A 23565-nucleotide genomic window follows, 5' to 3' on the forward strand; every position below is an offset into this window, starting at 1 on the left:
TCATCTGTTTTTTCACACCGATCAATACAAAAGTGATTTGGAGCCATGATTTAAGTTAGAATGCTCATTTTATTTCATACTAAAGTGATTTGTGGAAAAGTCATAAGAATGGAAAACTTAATAGTGCTAATGGTAATTCAAATATCCTGTGGTAATAATCCTCTCCCTGTTTGTAGTTCTTTTTAGAATGCCTTTATTCATTCTTTGCATCACTGAGAAAGTCACTAAAAGGTGTAATTAGAAGGAAAATAAAACCAAATAAACTAATCTCACCACTTAATAAATAAATTCTGAAAAATCTTATTTATAAGTTAATAAAACTGCTTCTGAAATTTAAATTTTCACTAACATAAATAGAACTTTTGACCATATTCTGGAAAAGATATATGCTCTCTGTGTAATAACAGAGTCTAAAAACTTTCCGGCTCTAATTACTGCATGGCCACTTGGGTGGCAACGTACCGTGTTCAGAGTAGCCCTTTGACAGCTCAGCGTGGCATTGTTCATTATGGGTTATTGGTTTATCAATCTATCTGAACCAGACTTCCTCATTTGCAACCCTTCAGGGTTTTGAGGATTAAATGATACAATTTAACACCCTGCTCGGTGCATGGTGTATACCAGATGAATATTAGGTCACCCTGAATATAGTTCCTGTCCTACAATACTTACAGTCTGTCTTAATGGAGAAATAAGACATCCCAAATTTCTATAGGATAATGAATTACAGTTATCCTAAACCTTGAGAAAAAAATCCCCAAACAAACCTTTGTAACGAACCAACTATCCAACCAACCAACCAACTAACCAAAAAGCCACTAAACATTCAAAACTCTACAAGCAAGCCGTGACATCATCGTCATACTTGGATGCTCCAAAGGAATGTTGTCAACAGCGATATCCAGGCTTCCAGGAATGGTCTGCGTTTTGCTTATTCTGTCAGCTCTGTGAAAGTATACCAGCACAGAAACACACACACACACACACACACACACACAGTGAATTATTCTAGTTGTCAAGGAAAAAAAACAGACAATGGTAATTCTGAGCTTTGATAAGGATAAACAGTGGGACCCTAAACAATCTTGTGAATAATTTCATTTAACTGGTTTTATTTTGGAAACTAAAATTTATGTGATTTTGCAAATAAAAATTAAAAATCAGGGAGGGGTCAAGTTACAGATATTCTGAAGAATGTTTTCAATTTATTGGCACCACTTTAGATAACATTTATATGGCCAAACGAGTGCAATGTAAATCGTTAGTTTTGGTAAATGGTAAATATTTAGTTTTTGTTAACAGAAAGTACTAGTATTTGAACCGATTTAAATAATTCACTTTCGTGAGGAATTTTAAGAAGTTTTGAGAGCAAGGATGGTTTTTGCCACAACTGGTAAGTGGACAGTTTGCTTTTTCCCTCTTCACCAACAATCCAGGAGGACAAGGGCCCTTTCCCTGATCCCTAGTAAGTGTATGTGGACCCTTCTTCACCACCTATCCCTGTGCCCACAGTCATTCTAATTCATGAGTCCTTGACTTTCTTTTCCTCCCTCTTTACTAAAACCTTCTCCCCTATCTTCCTTTATAGTAAGGTGAAAGTTGCTAAGAACAGTTTCAAGTGTCACCCCTCTCAGGAAATCTACTTCGAGAGGCAGCTCTTCCCAGCCTGTGAGAGCTAATTGTTGTATTTTCAGTTATTTTGCCTGCTATCTGTAAAACACAGTCATTATTAAAAATGAAATTATATTAAACAAATGACATTAAATACCAAGGTAAAAAGTACTGAAAATTCATCACTTAGTAACTGTTTTACTACAGGGGAGAGGATCCATGCTCTTGAGGTTATTTACATCTGTCTGTGTGGTGGAAAAGTTCTATGATGATGTGCACATTTCTTTCCAGCTCCATGTTTGGCAAAACCCCACTGGTAGCTTGAAATCAGCAATGGTAGGAGAATTTACACCATGGAAATTTGCCATCAATACAAATCAGTTTTTTTCCTCCTAGAGGGTCAGTGGTAGACATTTATCAGCACACTACTGAGAATAAATGTCATTACGTGTGAGGCATCCATGAAATAATTTGATGTCTCACCAGTATGGTGTTGGGTATTCTAGACGCCCCCTAAATGCCATAGTGATACCTATCTTTGCTGAACACCAATAACATGGGTTTTGTGACAGTATGGTCTTCTCCTGTTTTGCCCATTCCCTTCTGCTCAGTGTTACAACTTTTCAGGCTTTAGTAAACTTGGAAAAAAGTAAAGAGGAAAATCATTCTTAATTTCCACTTAGTGGATATAGGGGTTTTGACCATGATGTTTGATAAGGGGAAGGAAGGTCTCCCCATGTAAGGAGTGGTCCTGTAGAATCATAAAAAAATAATATTGGTTCAATTCCACTTTTGTTTCCTAAGGTTTATTTTTTTCCAGAACAAAAAAGAACATTGGGCAAACTTCCCTTCTAGTTAAATAGAAATATATCCTCTATTGAAGATACAGAAAATATTAATCATGCTTGTTTCATAGTAATAAATAATTTTTGTTTTGGATAAACAAAATTAATTGATAAGGAATTGTTGATTCTTAGATGCGAGAGGCAGAGAGTTAATATTTGGGAAAGGGGCAAAGGGAACAAGAATCCTGACTGTGTCAGGGGACCAACAGTTTAAGATAAGCCACTTGTCATGAAAGATCTTACCACCATCAGATGCTGAATATATGGTGATTCATTTTAAAAATGTTGTGACTTTTATGTTTTTCTTCTTTTAGTTCTAACTTCCATTGTCTTTTCCAAAAGCATTTGAATGACAGAACTATTATGAATTATTGTATTCACAGCAATTAATTGCTCTGTGGTGTTTCACACATACTCTAAAATCCCCTAACACTCCTCATATTTAGAGGTGTCTATATACCCTTCATTTGAATCTAGGATCTGTGACAGTTTGACAGTATGTTATGGCAGAAATGGCACTGTGACAGTTTCCCATCTTAAGAAACTGGCAGTGAACATTTTCTGTCTGTCCCTTGGGACACTTACTCTTAGAACCCAAGCCATAGCATCTCATGGAGAGAAGAGCCAAGGTCTCCAACCCACAGCTCCAGTTGAGCTTCCAGCCAACAGCCAGCACCAACTTGCCAGCCATCAAATGCGCTATCTCAAAAATGGACCCTCTGGCTCCATTGGACCTCTTCCAGCCGATGCCATATGTAGAAGAGACAAACTGTCTTCACTTAGCCACGCTCAAATTATGGACTCAAGAGAAAAATAAGTGATGTTGTTGTTTTAAGCCACTAAGTTTTGGGGTGATTTGTTACACAGCCATAGGTAGCTGACATAGTTTAATGCCTCACACTCCTTCCACATCATTCTGGCAAATTTACTCTTACGGTGTCATTTGGGCATATGAGAGGTCATCTGCAAAGCATCTGCTTTCTGGGGGAGTATGGATAATTGGGAATCTGGTTATGGAGTATTGTTTATGCAGAGATAACAAATCAACAGCAGCAATGTAGCTGATTCATGTTAATTTCAAGAGTATCCAAAACATCTTACCTTCTATAATCTGACACTAGTTTAAGTAGGTCCTCAGTTGAAATCTTGTTGCTTTCTTGTCTATACAATGGTGAAAATCTTGAGTCTCTGTCCACATTTCCCTGGTTGTCCTTAAATACTGATCTGAAAGAAAACAATATTTATTCAGTTTGGTATTTGGCATGGGAGGGAGGGGAGAATTCTACCACTGAACCACCAATGCTCCCCTCTTGGTACTTGGATATTACTTACGAAGATGTATTTTTAAGTTGACTAAAATGATTCAACTTCCCATTTATAATGGAAGAAAATCCAGGAACTTATAAAATAAAAAGACATGAAAACCTCTTAGAAAAAAATTTCATTTATACACTGCATTTATTATCTTCAATTTCTTATTTTCAACCTGGTATCTAAAGTGACAGCAGCCCATATTACAACTACATTTATTTATGATTTGGTAACATGTCAAAGCCACAGAGTATTAGGGGGGGTGGAGAGGAATGGGAACACATGTTACCACTTTTTCATTATTTCCTGGGCAAGCCTGGGTCACGTCAGTTTGGGTGGTGCCGTTAGAATTTATGAATAGTGGAAAGGGTATGAGGTTGTGTATGTGGGTGTAGAGAGCCAGACTCTTGAAACATTTTCATGGAGATAAATGTGCCCATGCCCTAAATTTTAGGGCAGAGACAAAGATAAAATGGAGAACACCTGAATGAGCGTTTTGTATTAAATAAAGAGAACACTGTGAACCTGAACCATTTATTTCCTTCCTTGATCCATTTCAATGGGACTATATAGATTTAGTTAAAATGCATAAATTGTTTTCATCCAAATAATATAGTAATGCCGGGCAACACACTTCCTGAAAAGCAAGTATACCTAACATGCTTAATGTTGTTTTTCTTCCCCATAATTCATCATACTCTGTGCCTATCAAAGGAAAATTAGACCTATGTGTAGCTGATTTTTCTTCAATGTTAGAGAAATGCTGAATCTTTATTTCTTCTAACTTAGGGACCTTAACGAGACTTTTTTACTACTCTTCACATTAGCCAAAGATTTCAATACACAGGCTGAAAAGGCCATTTAAATGGCTACCTGATCATAGAGCTTTAGTGTCAAATAATTTAGAAAATGGGCCAGGAATTTATCAGAATGATATTTTTAGACTCCTTCAACCTTTCTCCTCAGTTTTTTTTCTGTGAAGCAGTAACTGAGGGGAAAAAAGGTCCCCTATCAAATAACACTGAGGGAGGAAGAATGAAAATATTTAACTTGAAGATTATTTTTATTTAAATATTATTCAGGGATTGTGTTTGAGTGTGTGACATTGTTCCCAACATGGGAGAAAGTTAAATTGAGTAGTATTTAAAAAAAATTTAACCAGTCACTTCAAATACATCAGTAGACTTGAGTTGTATCACTGGCTTTTGCTCTTATCCGCAGCCAGCTCTGTCCTGGAAACAGCTCACTTACAGTGGACACGCTGTGAAGAACACAGCAGCACAGAGAGGCGCTGGTCACAGCACTCACACTCTGTCCCCACTCCATAAATATGGTAACTGGCAGGAGAGCAGAGAACTGATTCATTTACACAGATGGTTTCAGGATGGCTGGGACACCATGCCCTGTTCCAACTGCCAGAGTTGAGCAATGATCCATGTGCAATGAAGGTCTCAGAGCCATGACGTTTAGAGTGTGATTGAAAAAAAAAAATGTGGTGTTTAGCCTAAAGGAAAAGAAGCTTAGGTATCCCTGAGAACTTCATTCATAAGCAGCATGAGGGACTTCCTTGGCGGTCCAGTGGTTAAGACTTTGCCTTCCGATGCAGGGGGTGCGGGTTTGATCCCTGGTTGGGGAGCTAAGACCCCACATGCCTCACGGCCAAAATAACAAAACACAAAACAGAAGCAATATTGTAACAAATTCAATAAAGACTTTAAAAAAATATTAACAAAAATAAGCAACATGAATAGCTGTGATATATAGAAAGAATTGGGCCCATTTTTTGTGGCTTTGGAAGACAAAACATAAAAGTGTCAACCAGTTTAAAAAACTGTGTGTGTGTGTGTGTGTGTGTGTGTATATATATATATGAAGAATTATCTAATCATTGGAGCTATAAAAGAAGAAAGAACCACTGTGGGACGCACTTGAGTTTTTGTCACTGGAAGGATTTGAACAGAGGTTGGACAACCATTTGTTGGGTGGTGTTGTTGTGCTGTGTGCCTTCTATAAATGTATAGCTATAAGCATGAAATTTTTATTTTAGTCTTGTTTAATTTTAAAGAAAATCCAGTTTTTTACTCGGTTCCATTTGGAATGTTGCATGGGACAGAGAAAAAGGAATCAAAAAGCGTCCTGTCCTGGATTTAGGCACACATAATCCTGGGGGTGATACACGAGGAAAGAGTTTGATTTAACAACATGGCACATTTGTAAAGGTTGACTTTCTCCTGAATCAATGAGTGTACAATGCCCTCTGTAGCCATCTGAGTGCATTCTGTTTACCTACCCCAAATATAAGCTTTTTTGCTATAAAATGGTGCTACAGCTGGTGCCCAAAATAAGAACATGTACCAAATTAGTGCATGTTCTAGATAAAATGTTCACAGTGATGAGTGTGTGTTTTGCAGCTGGTGGGATGACTGGATCGGGTAAAAATATGATTGTAAAGCTAATTGTCAGTTCTATGCTTTTTAGTGGCAGTTGATTTTAAGGGCCAAAGGGTTTTAGAGTCCACTCAAAGCTATGTCAAGAAATAAGCTGCAACTGAGAAAATATAATAGAAAGGAAAAGGAGCCAGAGAACCAGCGGTGTCAGTAGGGTAGTGGACTATGTCAGCAGGCTGGCTTATGTCAAAACGACATGAGTAGCAAGAGCCCTTCTCTAATTTGGTCAACATTTACTTGAAGCAGTTTCCACACTGTGGAGGGAAAATTAAAATCTTCTTTGGTTGGATCTTGTACTTGTTTTTGTGGTTAGATATTCCAAGGGGTCTATCTTGAGAACTGTGCTGCTAATCATTTTTCTCAGTTGCTAGAGATGTTTATGTAAATGTAAACCATACATTTACGGGCACAAATTGGTGGTGTATACTGTTCCCTGGTCTACAACCAAACCAGTGATCAGGCATTCATGTAGCATGAACCTGTGGTTTTGTTGGCTTTCCTGCCCTAGACATAATTACTTCAATAGTTGGTAATATTATCAGCCTCCCTAGAAACTTCATCTATCTTTCCTCTAGCACATTTGACCAAGACAACTTCAAAGTAGGGTTGTTACTGCTTTTCCTAACTGCTCAGGTTCTTTCAATAATGGGTAATTCTTTTACTTCTTTGTCCCACATTATTCTTCACTGCCCCAAATTTACCTGAAAAGGAGGCTTGTTTGGGTGGATATGATCTCCACAGGGACTTTTAATAATCATATTAGACTAATGGCTTCTAATAATGGCTATCTTTTATTGAATAAATCTATGTACTTGTTAATCCCTGAAATAGTAAATTAGGTATTAGAATTCCTCTTCATACATTCAAAAAAATTGAGACTATAAGTTCTTGCTATATTCACTGGTAGATAGAGTTGAGATAGGGAACCCAGCTCTGGCTCTAAAATGTCTGCTTATAACAATACTCAGAATAATCCTCAATCCTTAAAGAGAAAACGTGTTCACTATTATAATTTTGCTCTATTGGAATATTTCACTTTGCCAAAGGACATCCTGCCTCTACCCTCTACCTGCCCCAACTGATTATCTCGTGGGAACTGAGAATACTTATCAACATGAAAAGTCTGACCTGTGAATTACAATTAGTTATCCTTTTTCTTGAAGCTTACAAGGAAAAAAATGAATTAAGTTCATCATAAGGGTTCAGTATTTCTAACTAATATCTTTTATTCATGAAGAATATCCTAGCATTAGCTGTCCCTGTAGGGAGAGATATTAAAGGGGGATAAAATGATATTTATGATCTACTCTATGACAGATGCCTTTGCACTACTGTTCACAAGGCGGTCTTGTTAGTTTCATTCTGCAAATGGAGACCCTGAGACTCTGAAAGGAAACTTGACCAAAACTACAATCTATAAGTGGTATCTGATCTGGACCACGTTTTCAGATTCCTGGGCCTGGTCTCTTCCTCCTCAACTGAGAGGGCTGCCTTGGGGCAAATGAATCCCTAGAGACGGCATGAGTCTACCTTGGTTTACCACTGCCCCTAATTCCACATTCCTCCTCCCTGTACCTGTCTCCAACTTTCAATAACTACATCAACATTATGAAAAATAGGGGTGAGTTTACTCTGGTTATGCACCACAACTGGATACTGTGAGACCTGAAAATGACATAGCTAACTAGTTCTCCTGTCCTTCTGGATTTTAAAGTTATTTGCATTGGGGTATAATCAACATTCAAATGGATACCTAACAGGCTGCTTGTTTTGTAGCACTAATTTATCTTTTTTAGTTCATTCAGATTGTCCATTGCTGACCTTTTCCCACATATCTATGGCAGGCACTTCCTCCTTTAAGAAATTCATGTACTGATAAAGACACAAAGAGACTGACAAGGACAGTAGTAATTGATGTTTAAACAGATCTGAAAGGCATTTTTTGTCCTTTATGCAGAGGTTATATGTCCAGGTGGATGGTTCCACCATCAGTGTCCACGTTAACTCAGCATTTCTATCAGAGAGTCAACTGGTACTGAGAAATGTGGCTATGCTAATCAGTACCAAAATCAAAGAGAGTTCAAGTGATCAATTTGATGGTTTCATTTGAACATCCATATATAGACCCGTGTTTTCTGCACAGATGAAAACATGCAGCTGCATAAGAAATCACAGTGCTTCCATCTGAATTTTATGCGCACCAAACCCTTGGGACTGATAAAACATCAAGAGTTTGTTAGACCAAATATACATAATAAAGAAGTTATGACTTGGCTTTGATCCTACCAAGTACCCACTGCATACCTGGTCATGCATACACTGTACACATGTCATGGTCCCAGTCTATTATGAACTGGCTTGCTAAATTATCTTGTAAAACACATGTTTCTGGGGAGCTGAAGGTATTTTTGAAGATGAACACACTAGCATTCTTCTAGGTGTTGGTATGTTAAAAATAACAGGTAACACAGATGCATTCAAAAATGAAGCTTTCAATGCAGACAATAAATGCACTTCTATTCTGTTGGTTGCAATTGTCAACCTACCTCACCGCCCAAGCAAATGGCATGCGGTATTTCCCCAACTTGCTGCAGAACTGCCTGTTGGATTTTAGTATCTTTTGTGCATACTAAGGAAAAAAAAAATATAAATGTTGTTTAGAACATCACTGTACAAACAGTCCATGTAAAATATTAATAAATACTTTTCCGTGTTATATTGAAACTCAGTAAACTTCTGCTTTACTGGCTCACAGATTCTACCCTGTAAAGAGACAAATGATATCCTCTGTGTTCAAACTATTGTATAACGCTTTCTTTCTTTTTAGTTTAGAAATTTCAAATGTAGAAAACACCCTTACCTTGGAATACCAACTTTTTTTCTGACTTAAAAGACCTTAAAATATTGAATGGAAAGAGTTATGAAATTTACATTCACAGGCTGTCCTGTATTTCTTTTTATTTGTTATGATAGAGGTCAGCAAACTTGTTCTGTAAAGTCACACGGTAAATACTGGATTGGCCTAAAAGTTCTTTCAAACAAACTTTTTGGCCAATCCAATATATAGGGCCTTGTGGGCCATGTGGTCTCTGTCTCAGCTTCTCAACTCTGTTGCTATAGCAGGAAAGACAATCTTAAATGAATGAGTGTAACATGTTTCAATAAAACTTTATTTACAAAAATAGGTGACAGGCTGGACTTGGCCTGCACTCCATAGTTTGCTAAACCCTGAATTAAAGGATTCTCATAAATATGTTAAACACTGCCCTAAACTGTCACACATCCTCAAATTCAATTATTATGCATTATTTTCCCAATATACTTCTTTGTGTGGATAATATAAACTTTCTGTATTTATTTTCTATTAAAAAATAACATTCAATTATTATAGAAAATATGGTAATTGAAAAAAGAAAGCAGAAAAAATGTCCTGCAGTCCCACCATTTAAAGAACTTATGGTATTTTCTTTCCTCTTTCTTTCTTCATTTAGGTGTTATTAAAATTTGGTAAACAACTATTTTACTTCTTCACTTAGTTCAGCATAAGCATTGCTGATGTCTTAGTAAACTGTATTCCCTTGTTTTCAGTCAGATTAATCCTAACTTTTCATTATTGTTAACACTTTAGTCTTTGGGGGTTAAAGTTTTATCCACATTTAAATTTATTTCTACCAATAGAGTCTCAGCAGAAATTGCAGGATCAAAAAACATAAGCTGAGAATATATACTTTAAAAATTAACTGTTTGATACTCATTTCACTAACAAGGGAATACTTCAAGACTTACATTTATCAAACTTGATAATTCATCAAGGCAGTGTGATTTTATTTCTTGAAAGTAATTGAAATTATTTATAAAAAGATCATGCATTACCTTGTTGGAGTCTGGATTTTTAATATAAGGTTCAGCACCACTTGCAATGTTTCCCATCAGTACTTTTTCGATTTTGGCCACCAAAACAATTTCAGAATGTGGATTGCTTACAGAAAATATAGCCTATGTACAAAGAAAACAGCTAATAAGCATCTAGGAAACCACACTGAAGACATTTACAAAATTCTACTTTTTTTTTTTTTTTTTTTTTTGGCGGTACGCGGGCCTCTCACTGTTGTGGCCTCTCTGGTTGCGGAGCACAGGCTCCGGACGCGCAGGCTCAGTGGCCATGGCTCACGGGTCCAGCCGCTCCGCGGCATGTGGGATCTTCCCGGACCGGGTCACGAACCCGTGTCCCCTGTATCGGCAGGCGGACTCTCAACCACTGCGCCACCAGGGAAGCCCCCAAAATTCTACTTTTTTAGAGTACAGCTTTAAGGGGGATTTTTATTTGGAAAACTGCTCATCTTATGTAATCTATTGGTAAGAAAACTGGAACAAGCATTTTCCCTCCCATGATAGATAAACAAAAGTGCAACCTGCTTTGGAAATTTTAGCCATTCCTCTGGAAATCCCTTGACATGAGGTTCTTCTGATTGTCTTGGAGTGACAGTGTCTATGTTTCCATTTTCCAAAGCCACGGAAGCCCCTGAGAGCATCTGCCTGACAGCAGTGTGGTTTAGATCCACGTGGAAATCAGCAGAAATCTTCCTGCTGTTTCTGAGGTCATAAAGTGCCACACTCACAAAAAAAGGCTCAATCTTTGGAGAAAAAGAAAGAATTGATGGTTTTGACATAAAATCATCACACAGGGGATAGCCTCCTTAAGTATATTATTTAATAAGGCAGTAGATAAAATACTACTATTTATATATAGTAGAATATTTCTATATATAATAAGCTATATTATATGTAATAGATATAATACCATATATTATATTGCATGTATTATATATTTTATATATAACATATAAAATACAAAATTTGTAGGCAAGTTCCCAGAATCCCTTCCACTATCAGGTTCCTCAGATCCCAGAACTGTATTTCATTGGTTTCTTCATTCTACTTTTCCTGCCAAATATTCTTTTTCATACGTTGTAATACATGTATGATTCAACCTTACAAAACCTTCTAGTTATTTCCTTTACTCTCTCAGAAATATCTGCAATGTCAGTATCCCTGATGATGCCTCATGATCTGACTCAGGTCATGCTTTTGGGGGCAGTAATACCCCAGTGTGACATTTGATTTTCATAGTTCATTATATCAAGGGCACAAAAAGTCAACTTTCCCACGACTTTAGGTAATGTTAACCTAAATATTCTGGTCTTGTTGGCATCTTCCAGTTTTCTCCATTATAACGTCACCATTTTCCCTTTGGTAAGTGATTAGCCTTTTTGGAAATATTTTCTGAGATTACACCAATGTCCTGCTACTCCTCAAACCCAATCCACCATTCGTAACTCCCACTGGAACCAATTACCACTATGATGGCTACCAATGGTGATCTTCTAGTTCCATCATTCTTTCTACATTAGTCGGTATTTTACTGTAACAATGAGCTTTCCTTTATCCCTCATTTTTTATTTATATATATATTTATATACACATACACACATATGTACATATATATATATGTATGTATAGACTCATGGATTGCTATTTTATTCAATAAATGTCCATCTCTTACTGTCGTTATTTATAGTGATACTCGACTTGTCTCAGATTGTGCTAGAGGTACACCCTTCAGTGTAGCTCCTGCGTCTTTACGGCAGATGAGCATCATTTCTGGAGCACCTCTTTCTTTACCCAACAAGATGTTCCAGGCTCATCTTACACTTTCCATGTCCCAGCCATTCCTCCAAAGAGCCCTGGTTCTTGTTAGTGAGGGTGACACTTAGAAACCAGGATCTGGGGGCTTGCTATCTATGCTCATTGTTTCTGGGACACACACATATATATACATATACACAATAGTCACAGCTACAATGATGTCTCTATCTCTGTCAGTACATGAATATTTATTAAAAACTCATGGGTTCATGTCATACCTCCATTTCCAATCCAAATCCTCAAAGGTTCTTTCTAGCCTTTCCCTTTTTCATATTTGCGAGTATTTCATCCAATAGTGACTGACTCATTATCATTTCATCCAATAGTGCCCTGACTCATTATCATTTATTTACTTATTTGTTCAACTAGTTTACTTATTGTTCAGAGTAACCAGTCTCCCAACCATAGCAGCTATCTAGCTATCTCCTCTGCACCAGCCTGCACAGTGCCCCAGATCCTGACAAATCCAAGGGCGTGGCACCTCTGCGCCTCCACGTGGCTCTCTCCCCCGCATCATCTGGAATTCTTATGCTCACTCAACTTCCAAGCCTCTGTGTGATTGCTCCCTTAACCTCTTACTACCGTGCTAGGAAGGAAGAGGAAGATGTGAAGTAAAGGGCAAATGCGAAGGTAAAGGAAGATGGAAAGGGAAGGGAAAGTTTCTTGCTTGAGTTTTAAAGAAGTAGAAATTTGGTAAAGGGGAAGTTATAAAGGGCTTCTAGTAGGTGGAGTGACATGGCAAAGTCACAAAGACATGAAAAAACACAGGTTTAGAGTGAGATCAGAGTGGAAACAAAAAGTTAGGGTGCGTTTGCAGAAGATACATTTGAGAAACGTTAGGAAGGTACAACCAAAAGGCTTGGAAATCCATTGCTTGTGTGCGTGTGTTGGTTAGTTGGAGAGAGGGTTCACAAGGGCATGAATAAAAGAAAATCCCCAGGTTTGGAGCTATAGGAAACTAAGTGAATGACAATGCCATTCACTAATATATAGGATGAGGATACAAAGATGAATTCTTTGGTACAGAGAATCATTTGTAGGACTTTCCAGGAGCAGTTGGATATATGAGTTTTGAGCCAAGTCAAGGAAATTGGGCTGGAGATCTGAACCCAAAAGATTAGGGGATGTGGGTGCCTATTCAAGGCATTAAATAAAAAGAAGAGAATCAGAATGGCATCCTAGGAAATATGAACATGCACAGGATAGAGACTGGAGTAGGGAAAACAGCTTACAAAAGAGATGGGGGAGTGGAGAGAGATTTTTAAAAACAAGCTGCTAAAATTTTTTTTAATGCTGTCAGAGTTATCAAAGACACAGAAGAAGAAAGATTTCAGAAAGAAATAATTTTCAACTAGAAAAATGTCAAATGCAAGAGAAATTAAATAAAACAAGGACTGAAATAAATATTGGTTGGCCAAAAAGTTCACTCAGGTTTTTCTGTAACATGGAAAAAACGGACGAACTTTTTGGCCAACCCAATATATGTATATGTAATTATATACACAGACATATGTATATAAATACACACATGAATAATTATATACATACATATATATGTAAATACATACATATGTAATTAACTACAGGCTTCTGAAAATGAATATACTTATAAAAAGTTTTTTAACTTTTGTTTATGTTACTCAATTTTGAATTGATGCCTCTCACCCACCAGGATTCTGTGGATAAGCAGGTTGTGACCAAGTTCATCACTGTACAGACTCACTCATGCTGTGGATTTTGCTGAATGTTTCATAAGTATCTTGTGTTCTTTGAAATGCAGGATTATGGCGAGTTTATAACAGGGGTATTAGTTTAATTCCTTAATATTAGCAATACCTGCCAGCTCCCTTACTGTTACAATTACACATAAAATAAAATTCAACGCATTAGTTTTTAAAAATAAGACAAAATGGAAAAGTTTCATATTTTACCAATTTAATTTAGTTTAGAAAAACTCTTGGTTTGTGGCAGTGGTAGTCTGCTAAGAGTTGAAAAATACAAAATTAGGTGAAAATAACTCAGGTAGGAACCCCAAACACATTGAAGGTCAAAGGAAAAAAATCCTTATTAAGTTTTTGTGAATTGCTGCCTTTTGATTTTCATTTCTGCTTCGTGAATGGAAATAAATCACCTACTTTGATAATCCGTCAGGATTTAAAGCTCATATGGTGCTTCACTTATTTCGTCCAATCCACCTTTTCAACTTAAATGTCACATCTTACCATTTTTTAATTGGAGTAAAATTGCTTTACAATGCTGTGTTAGTTTCTGCTGTACAATGAAGTGAATCAGCTATATGTATACCTATATCCCCTCCCTCTTGGACCTCCCTCCCACCTCCCCCCCATCCCACCCATCTAGGTCATCACAGAGCATTGAGCTGAGCTCCCCGTGCTATACAGCAGGTTCCCACTAGCTAGCTATTTTACACATGGTAGTGTATATATGTCAAACCTAATTTCCCAATTCGTCCCACCCTACCTTTCCCCACCTGTGTCCACGTGTCCATTCTCTATGTCTACGTCTCTATTCCTACCCTAAGAATAGGTTCATCTGTACCATTTTTCTAGATTCCACATGTAGGCGTTAATGTACGATATTTGTTTTTCTCTTTCTGAATTACTTCACTCTGTATGACAGACTCTAGGTACAACTACATCTCTACAAATGACCCAGTTTCGTTCCTTTTTATTGCTGAGTAATATTCCATTGTATATATGTACCACATGTTCTTTATCCATTCATCTCATTGGACATTTAGGTTGTTTCCATGTCCTGACTATTGTAAACAGTGCTGCAATGAACATTGGAGTACATGTGTCTTTTTGAATTATGGTTTTCTCAGGGTATATGCCCAGTAGTGGGATTGCTGGGTCATATGGTAGTTCTATTTGTAGTTTTTTAAGGAACCTCCATACTATTCTCCATAGTGGCTACATCAGTTTGCATTTCCACCAACAGTGAAAAATGGTTCCCTTTTCTCCACACCCTCTCCAGCATTTATTGTTTGTAGACTTTTTGATGATGGCCATTCACATCTTACTTTTTGAATCACCAGCTTTTCAATAAAGTGTTGTTTAGAACCTTCAAAGCCTAACAAATTAAGTCATAGGTTTCTGATGTTTAGAATTCTGTACTTCTCTTTAAAAAAATTCAAGAACATGGCATTTTAAATGTAGCTCAGCTGTGAAGCAGTTTTATTAGTTCAGATTTTTGGAATCAATTTTTATTTCAAAGAAATATTTTATACTCTAAAACCATCAACTTGAATTTGGTTTTCAACTGACTGACTAAAAAATAACATGCTGTTCAAGTATTGTTTCCCCATCGTGAAAAAGTCCTTTTAGGGTGTCTTTTTAGAAGCTCATTCATTAAATGCTACTGAATTGCTGGCTCTTCAGCAACTTGGAGAAATATTTCAATTAATTAAAAAGCATGCTCACTGAGTTACAAACAATGAATTTAAAAATAGCGACATTAATGAGTGTCACTGAATAATCACACAAAGATTTTTTAAAACAATGCCATTACCTACAAAATTGCACTTGAGTTCAGGAGAGGCTGTTTTCTCGGTTTTTTTACATTATTGTTTATAATCACTATGAAATTATTCTTAAAATTCTTTTCCTAGTTTTTAAACATGTGTATCAACTGTAAAATAAATTAAAAATAATACAGACATACAGAGCACTTGGAATTGGCTTATTCCTATGGCCTGACACATAAGAAAGGGCTCACAGAAGCTGCTCTTTGAGCTGCACGTGCTCTCTTGCCTGGCGAGATTGGCCCAAATACACACATTTAGCTTCTGAATATGGGCTTTAGTATAAAGATACGAAGCCATGTGGAAGGAGCCATATGCCCCTGGCACTGGAAAGAAAAGCCCATTATCTTTGAGTTTCCGTTTCTAAATTTGAGCTTTTAATCACACTTAAAGATGTACCCGGTCAAAAAAAGCATTTATTTTTATTTAATAAAATTTAGATTAAGTGACATTATAACTTAGGTTAAATTTTCCTGATATTTCCAAATATAGTTTCAAGAACTAAGTTTCTAGTTTTTTTTTTTTTTACTCCCAAATGAAAGTATGTTCTGATTGCTCCTCCTAACATTTTCACTCCAAGGAAGTTTTTTCTGCTATAGTCATCCTCCATGTGGCCACATCTACCACGCTGCTCTCTGGCTTCTTGTTATTCAGCTTCTCAGCACCATTCCACATAGCTGACCCTTTCTCTCTTGGCGTCATGACCCACTCTTTCCTGGTTTATCTCTACATCCATGAACATTCCTTCTGATTCTTCTTTGGTCACTTCTCTATTCATCCATTAAATGTTTCCTACACACATAGAAATTCCTACATGATTCCCTCTAGGTCACTGTCTGTACCAGACTTCCAAATTTGTATCTCTGTTCATGCCATTCCTTTGAGTTCCAAACTTGTATTTGAATCTGCCCACTGGCCATCTCTATTTGGATATCTAATAGGCTGATTAAGCTTCACATATCCATAATGTACTTCTCGGCCTGCATCCCCCAAATCTGCTCTTCCTCTAGTCTTGTCCTCTTAGTAATGGCACCACCATGCGTCTAAGTGTTTAAAGCAAAGACTAGGGACTCATCCTTCAGATTTCCCTTCCCCTTATCCTGTATATGCAACGTATCTGAAAAAACTGTCAGTTCAATTTACAAAACAGCAGTCAAATCCATCCATTCCTCTCCCTCCTCCTTGCCAGCCCTAGCGCAAGCCGTGATGTGAACTATACTAATAGGCTTCTAACTGCTTTCCCTGTTCAACTCTTGTTTCCTCCAATCCATTCTTCTAATGAGATGTTTTAAAAACACAAATTAGATCACACCATTTTAATGTGCTTTCAACTCTTGAATAGCCTCCACTCACACCTAGGATAAATCCAAACTCTTTGCTACAAGACCCTACCTAATCTTACCCTGTTCTGTTTCTCCCACCGCATCTTGGTCTGCCCTTCCCCTCACTATCCCCTTTCAGTTCCCAGAACTTGCCAAGACTTAACTGCCTCAGGGCATTCACGCTTGTTCTTTCTTCTGCCTGGAATCTTTTGCCCTGACCTGACGTTTTATCCTTCTCAACGTTTGGTCTCTGTTCAAATGTCACCCGCTCAGAGAGGCCTCCCATGGCCCCCCACCTACAGCAGCCTTCTTCCCAGTTCCTCTGTATCACATCTCTTTATATTGATTTATTTTAAAGAACTTTGCACAATGTGCAATTATCTTGTTAATTTATTCGTTTCCTTATTTACTTCGGTCCTTTTCCAAAAGAATCTAGTCTTCAAGAGGCTAGGGACCTTGTTGATTTCGTTCCCTGCTATTTATCCAGTACTTAGAACAAGTCTGGGTCTAGTAGGTGCACTGAATAAATATTTGCTGGAGAATGAGTAAACTCAACTTCAACTACTTTCAGTCTCACATAACCTAGTGCACAGTTACAGTTATAAAACATGAGGAAGCTTCATTTTGGAGGAAGATTCTTACTGGCAACAAATTTCAATTTTAGCTTACTTGTCAACAAGAATCTCACAGGTAACACTGAAAACATCAATACCTTGCATGCATTGTATTTACAAATTTCAAAGCAATTTCCCAGATATTAGAATAAGAGTTAATATTTAATGAATGCTTGCTCTGCGCCGGGCACCATATTTAATCTTCACAACGGCTATTTGAAATAGTCTTATTATTTTGCCCATTTTCAGAAGAGGAGACTGAGGTTAAGCCACTTGCCCAGCATGGAACAACTTGTAAGTGGGAAAGTCAGGCATTTGTTACTTGATTCTCCTCATTCTCCTGAGGTCCATAGCATGTACCGTTGTCCTGCTATTATACCAGGAAGAAGGGGGCTCAGACAACCAGTGGGGTGCCTGAAGCCCCAAGGGCAGTAGGTTACAGTCTTTCGAAAGAGTTCACCCATTTTGCCAGCTACTCACTGTCAAACTAATGAGGCTCGTTTTACTACATCATAAATAAAGGCATGTACAGGATTGTGTGTGCAATCTGCAGAGAAAACTTAATGCTGTTTCTACCTTTTAAAAGCAAATGTGGCTTGTATCATGGATCTGGAAATAAGTTTTCTTCTTTAAGGTGAAAGATGACAATTGAGGGATGCTTTATTAGAAATGAGGACAGAACACATTAACAAAGAATGAAAGGGAACACACCAATATATTAACAATGATTTTTGATGTCAGGATTATGAGTGCTTTTTATTCCCTTTTTTATAGTTCAACCTTTAATAATATTTATGCTCACAAAATGTCCCCTTCCCACACATACATTTACAATTAGTATAGAATTGTCCCCTAGAATACTGAGTGAACTCTCAAGAGAGCCCACTTGGTAAGAAGAGGAATCTTGTATGGATTTAATGAGCACACTGATGTTTCCCAAATATCAGTGAAGCACCTTTTTTTCCCTACCATTTACGTGTATTATTTATTTAATATTTATATAATATTATTTTACTTGATTCACTATTTAGCCTTGTCATAAGCAGTAGTAGCTGTGAAAACACAGGGTTGATTTGCTCATTATAAATATTCTCTAATATACATGAAAATTAACACATAAATATTAAAATAAAAATATCAATTTAAAAGCCATCTCAAGTTCCAAGAAGATACAAACAATCTCTTTGGAAACTCTGAACCACTGTGCTGATTTAATGGAAAGAACCCTAGAGCATAATCCCTTCGATACTTCTTTAAGTTAAAAGGGAAATTCTATGGCAGTGTCCTGACAATTTCACTTCATAACTTGTGCATTTTTTCATGTGGACAAATGCTGTCAATCATACCCTTGGTACAATTGAGGGTGTGAACTCAGTGCCTGGAAAGATCAAGAATTGAATAAAAGATTTTAACGAGGGTGGTGTGATGTGGCCGATCTATAGGATGTAACAGAAGAGAAACTTACATTTGTTGCCGGATCGTTTTCATTCTCTGTAACACATCCCTGGAGACTTAAGTTGAGAGCTTTACAAATGATCATGATTCTCTTAGCAGCTTTTTCTTCAAATGGTTTGATCACAAACTCAGGTTCTAAAAGATCCTTCTTCTGAAGTTTCAAGCTCTAAAAAAGTTTGGGAAGTTTTACTCAACAAACACCCATCATAAGAAAAGAGATTCTAAATTATAAACCACAACTGTACGAATCAAGTTTATGTCTGCTTAGAGAGAATTCCGACTTACATCTATATCTGGATCCAGCAAGAACAGATTTAGCCTCTCCGTGTTTCGAGTTGCTTTGACAATCTCTTCAGTTTCTGTGAGGTACTACAGAGAAAACTGTGTTAGTTCTTAGTATCTAAATAGCCAGAAACCTACGGCCCAGCTCCATCCACATGGCCAAGAAATAGCCCCTTAGTATCAGCACTGCTTTAATATCATCCATGAACACTCCACAATCTTATAGAAACATGCTTTTGTTTTCTGACTGTTGTGTTTCTTAGTCTAAATCTTAAAAGAAAGCATTTATATCTTTTCCATGAAAGCAATAAGTAATTCGAATTTATTTTCATAGAAAAATGTCAGCTTTATTACTTTTGTGAAGTCTGGGTGTAGGTTGTTCTCTGAAGAATCTGTTTCCTCCGGTGTGCATTCACACGTTATAGAATTATCCAGGGAATCTTGAAAAGATACACCAAGACTGGGTTATTAAACAGTTCTCATGAATCATTCCTTTCTCTAGCCTGTGACATATAACAACTGGGTTAGACTCCAGAGCGATGAGGGATGGATGTTGGTGAGGAGGTGGCTTCACTGTGTCCTGGCTCTAGTATTCCGTATTGTTAGATGAACTGGGCCTGGAAATCAGATGTCCTGGTGCTCATTTTGGGACACTCTCCATGACACCATCCTGTGCCCATAAGAACTATGGACCCTTACAATACTACATTTATACTTGAGGTTGTTTTGTCGCAGTTCATTAATGCATACTAAAGTTTTCTTATATATGAATATATTTTGCATAATTCTGACTCTTAGGCCATCAATGTAAAACCCACATTCTAGCTTCAGTTAAACTCTCTAAGACTCTGTAAACATTAATATTCTAGTTGATTATTAGTAAGCAAATCATGAATGTAAAACACTTACTATGATATATAGCAGTTGTATTAAAGTCAACCATAATCTTCTTCCTTATTATCTCATGAATCTCTCATATGATACATAGACTATCAGAACTTAAAGACTTAAAATAACATATCATGTGTTATGAAAAATGTCTTAAAGTAATTTTCCTTTAGGATCACTGACTCTGAAGGTGAACTTGTCTTCGATGTGGCTACAGACCTGTTTTCTCCCCTACTTTTCATCCTCTCTTTCCTCTCTCTTGTTCTCTTTGCTTAGCCTGGATTAGAATTATACGAAAGAATTAGGATGGGCAGAAAAAAAAATCTGTCTTATAAAAATCTCGAATACCATGCAAAATTCATGGAACTTCCACAACTAGGCTGATCTCAGTGGGGTCAAAAGCACACGTGAAAGATGCCTTTCAACTAAAAGGAAAGAATGCATATTTGCCATTACAGAGTATTATGTTCATTAATTAAATTTAATGAAAGGCTATAAAACACAGAGTCTCCCCTCTAACACCCCATCAGACATGGGTATATTTTTAATACCGCTGACCAATGGTTCCTAACATCATTTGCTGGATGTCAGCCTCAAAGCATTGCCTGGCAACTCAAAATCATACCTCTGTGTGGTGACTCTCACTACTGAGTAAAAGTAAAGGTTTATGGGTGATTTCCTGGAGCGAATAGCTCAGGGTTGGAAGAGCTACACCTGACGGCTACCAGGGTTAGTAGCAGCTGAAATGAACCAAATGCGCACTTCGCGAGGGAAGGGAGGTGGGTGTGCAAGCGCTCACCCAGCCCCAGCTCCGTGAGCTCCGCGCTCCTTCTGCCCTGAGGGGGGCCCTCAGGACTGATCTGCAGGATGCGGCTGAGGGTGTGGATCCACTCCTCCATATCTGACTCCGTTTCAGCCGCCAGCACAAAATAGGTCAGGTCATTCATTTTCAATTCGAAGGCATATTTTCTTAGTCTGTTATTCTGTGGCATGAAAAGAAAGAAAAACACCAGATACCAAGTCTTAGAGAGTGGGAGACGCTTTTAACGGGGTCTTTCCTCATGAGTAGATGACCTCAAGGAGATCTTCCAAAACAAGACAAAAATTGAGCTGGATAAGAATCATTTCGTTTGGTTTCTTTCAAGCCTTTTTGTACATTTTTCTTGATTGGATGAGCATGTTTGCTCAAAAATTTCATCTTCAGGCAGGTGGAGGAGTATATGCTAAGCTTCCTTCAAATAGTTGCTTTGAGTTGCTGCCTTCACTTCCTCACCTTGTGTTCTGTCTACGACTCACTCCAGTTGGGTTTTTGACCCCATCGTATCCCAGAGGCAGCACTTGCCAAGATCACCAACAAACTCTATGCTGCTGTACTACCCAAGGACATCTCTTTCTTCATATCTTCCTTGACCTCTCATCAGAATTAACACAGTTGCTTCTTGAAACCCATCTCTCTCTGGGTTTCTCCATGACTACACTCTATGCTAGTTTCCTTTCCTCCTGAATGGCCACCACTCTTCAGTCACCTCTACTGGCTCTTCCTTATCTTGGTGACTTGTCATGCTGACCTCAGCTCTGCCTTAGACTCCTTCCTTTCTCCTCTGGGCCAATGGCTTTAAATGACATCCATATGCCAGGGACCCCCAATTCCTTTCTCTGTCTCTGGCTTCTCCACCAACCTCCAGACTTTTCTCGAACTTGACATCTCTACTTTGCATTTTGTGACCAACCCACGAGGCTTTGTTCTAGTTCCCTGGATGTGCTCCCATCATAGGCTTTGTTGCTGCCACAAAGGCCTGAAACAACCCTCCCATCCCAAATCACCATGCATGGGTTCACGCACACAGCACGATGTTTGCCCTGCAAGTACTTACGTGACTTGTATTCACTCTTCAGATCTCAAGTGAATTTATCCTTGCTCAGTGAACCTTCCCCAGTTCCCCAGTTAGGACAAGGTTCTTGTCCTCCGGGGCACTCACAACAATTTGGGATTACATGCTTATTCACTTTCATTTGTTTGTTTGAATAGTGTGTTCCTCCCTTACATCTGCCTCCATGAGAGCTGGGTCACCACTCTGTCCTGTACCAGTGCTCTCACACAGAAGGATTCAACAACAGTGTGTTCAAAACAGTCATATCTTATAAATGGGACAGAAGAGGTTCTTCTCGTTGGGAATGAATGAATGATTGAAGAAATGAACAAACAAATGAAAAACAAAGATTCTCTGTTGTGCAGAGAATTAAAATGGTCTGATGTGATGAGTAGCTACTCTAGATTGAACTTTCACAGAAGGTGAAATCTGTAAAAAGAAGTGAGCTGTTTAAAGATCAAAGAAGCACATTTAAAGTAGAGGGAATACAAAAGCAGATTATTACAGCAGTTTTATATATTCCTGCCACGAGATGAGAAATACAAATGCAAAGTAGAAACTTCCCCTGATGATATAAACTAGTGTTATATAACCTGCGGTGGCTGTAAGAACTTCTGAAGATGTTCCACATTTAATTCACTCCTAGGTACCTCTGATACAAGTATTCAACTCTTACCCACACTGTTCTAACGCCTTTAGAGAACTCACAACTGTAATAAAGCAAAGCCTACACAATTAAGATAAGTAAAATACAAACAATGATAGAGCCCTAAGATGAGAGCGGCACTATAGTGCGGGGTTACAGCTAAACATCAAGGTATAAATTCTTTCTGAGAAAAGGATTGCTATTTCTTGGTGGCAAGAAAGAATAATTTGTCTGTTTGTTTGTTTTTGCGGTACGCGGGCCTCTCACTGTTGTGGCCTCTCCTGTTGCGGAGCACAGGCTCTGGACACGCAGGCTCAGCGGCCATGGCTCACAGGCCCAGCCGCTCCGCGGCATGTGGGATCTTCCCGGACCAGGGCACGAACCCGTGTCCCCTGCATCGGCAGGCGGACTCTCGACCACTGCACCACCAGGGAAGCCCAAGGAAGAATAATTTTTAATATACTCCTGGTAATGTTCTCTTTCTTTGGGAGGCTCTTAAAAACGTCCCCAAATAGCGTTCTCCTTTCAGCTTCCACAACAGTACGGCTACTACTACAAACATGACACTTACAACACTTGTCATCTATATACCTGGCACTGTGCTGACCATTTCAGTCACCATTTTATTTAAATCTCATAATAACTCTATGAGAGAAACTGTATCATTCCATTTAACATATGGTAACATTGAGACTTGGGAAGACAAATGAAAATATGCTTGGGATACACGGGCAGCAAGTGGTGGAGACAGGAAGTAATCCCTTTATCCTTTGACATCCCCTGAGATGACCAGCCACAAAGAAGATGCTCATCAGATGCCCTTCTCCTTCTTTGCCACCTGCCTGGCACAATCACACACCACATGGGTAACCATGGCCTGGGATGTTCTGGTTTCTGAAAGTAGACAGCAGGGCATCATACAAGACTCAAGAAAAAGTAAAAGTTGGGAATTGAAGGAGAAAGAAGAATTAGCTAAAAAGCTAACTGTGATCCTCACTGTGGAATCTCACAGCTCACATGGCA

The 23565-nt window shown here is 38.1% G+C and overlaps 1 protein-coding gene across 2 annotated transcripts in view; it reads right to left on the reverse strand.

The window, feature by feature from the left end:
• The window catches only part of DOCK10 (dedicator of cytokinesis 10), a gene marked incomplete at both ends in the record, with an annotated part of 280006 nt that overhangs the window by 80606 nt on the left and 175835 nt on the right, over positions 1 to 23565 (reverse strand). For both annotated transcript variants that reach the window (XM_082841820.1, XM_082841819.1), the window contains 9 exons: positions 866 to 945; positions 3558 to 3680; positions 8761 to 8843; positions 10088 to 10210; positions 10627 to 10848; positions 18866 to 19021; positions 19141 to 19224; positions 19492 to 19577; positions 20825 to 21008. In XM_082841820.1, the coding sequence (XP_082697946.1) occupies positions 866 to 945; positions 3558 to 3680; positions 8761 to 8843; positions 10088 to 10210; positions 10627 to 10848; positions 18866 to 19021; positions 19141 to 19224; positions 19492 to 19577; positions 20825 to 21008 (1141 nt within the window). The remainder of the gene's footprint in view (positions 1 to 865; positions 946 to 3557; positions 3681 to 8760; positions 8844 to 10087; positions 10211 to 10626; positions 10849 to 18865; positions 19022 to 19140; positions 19225 to 19491; positions 19578 to 20824; positions 21009 to 23565) is intronic.

The sequence above is a fragment of the Leucopleurus acutus genome (genome assembly GCF_964270905.1).
Source record: "Leucopleurus acutus genome assembly, chromosome: 6".
Classification (NCBI taxonomy): Eukaryota; Metazoa; Chordata; class Mammalia; order Artiodactyla; family Delphinidae; genus Leucopleurus; species Leucopleurus acutus.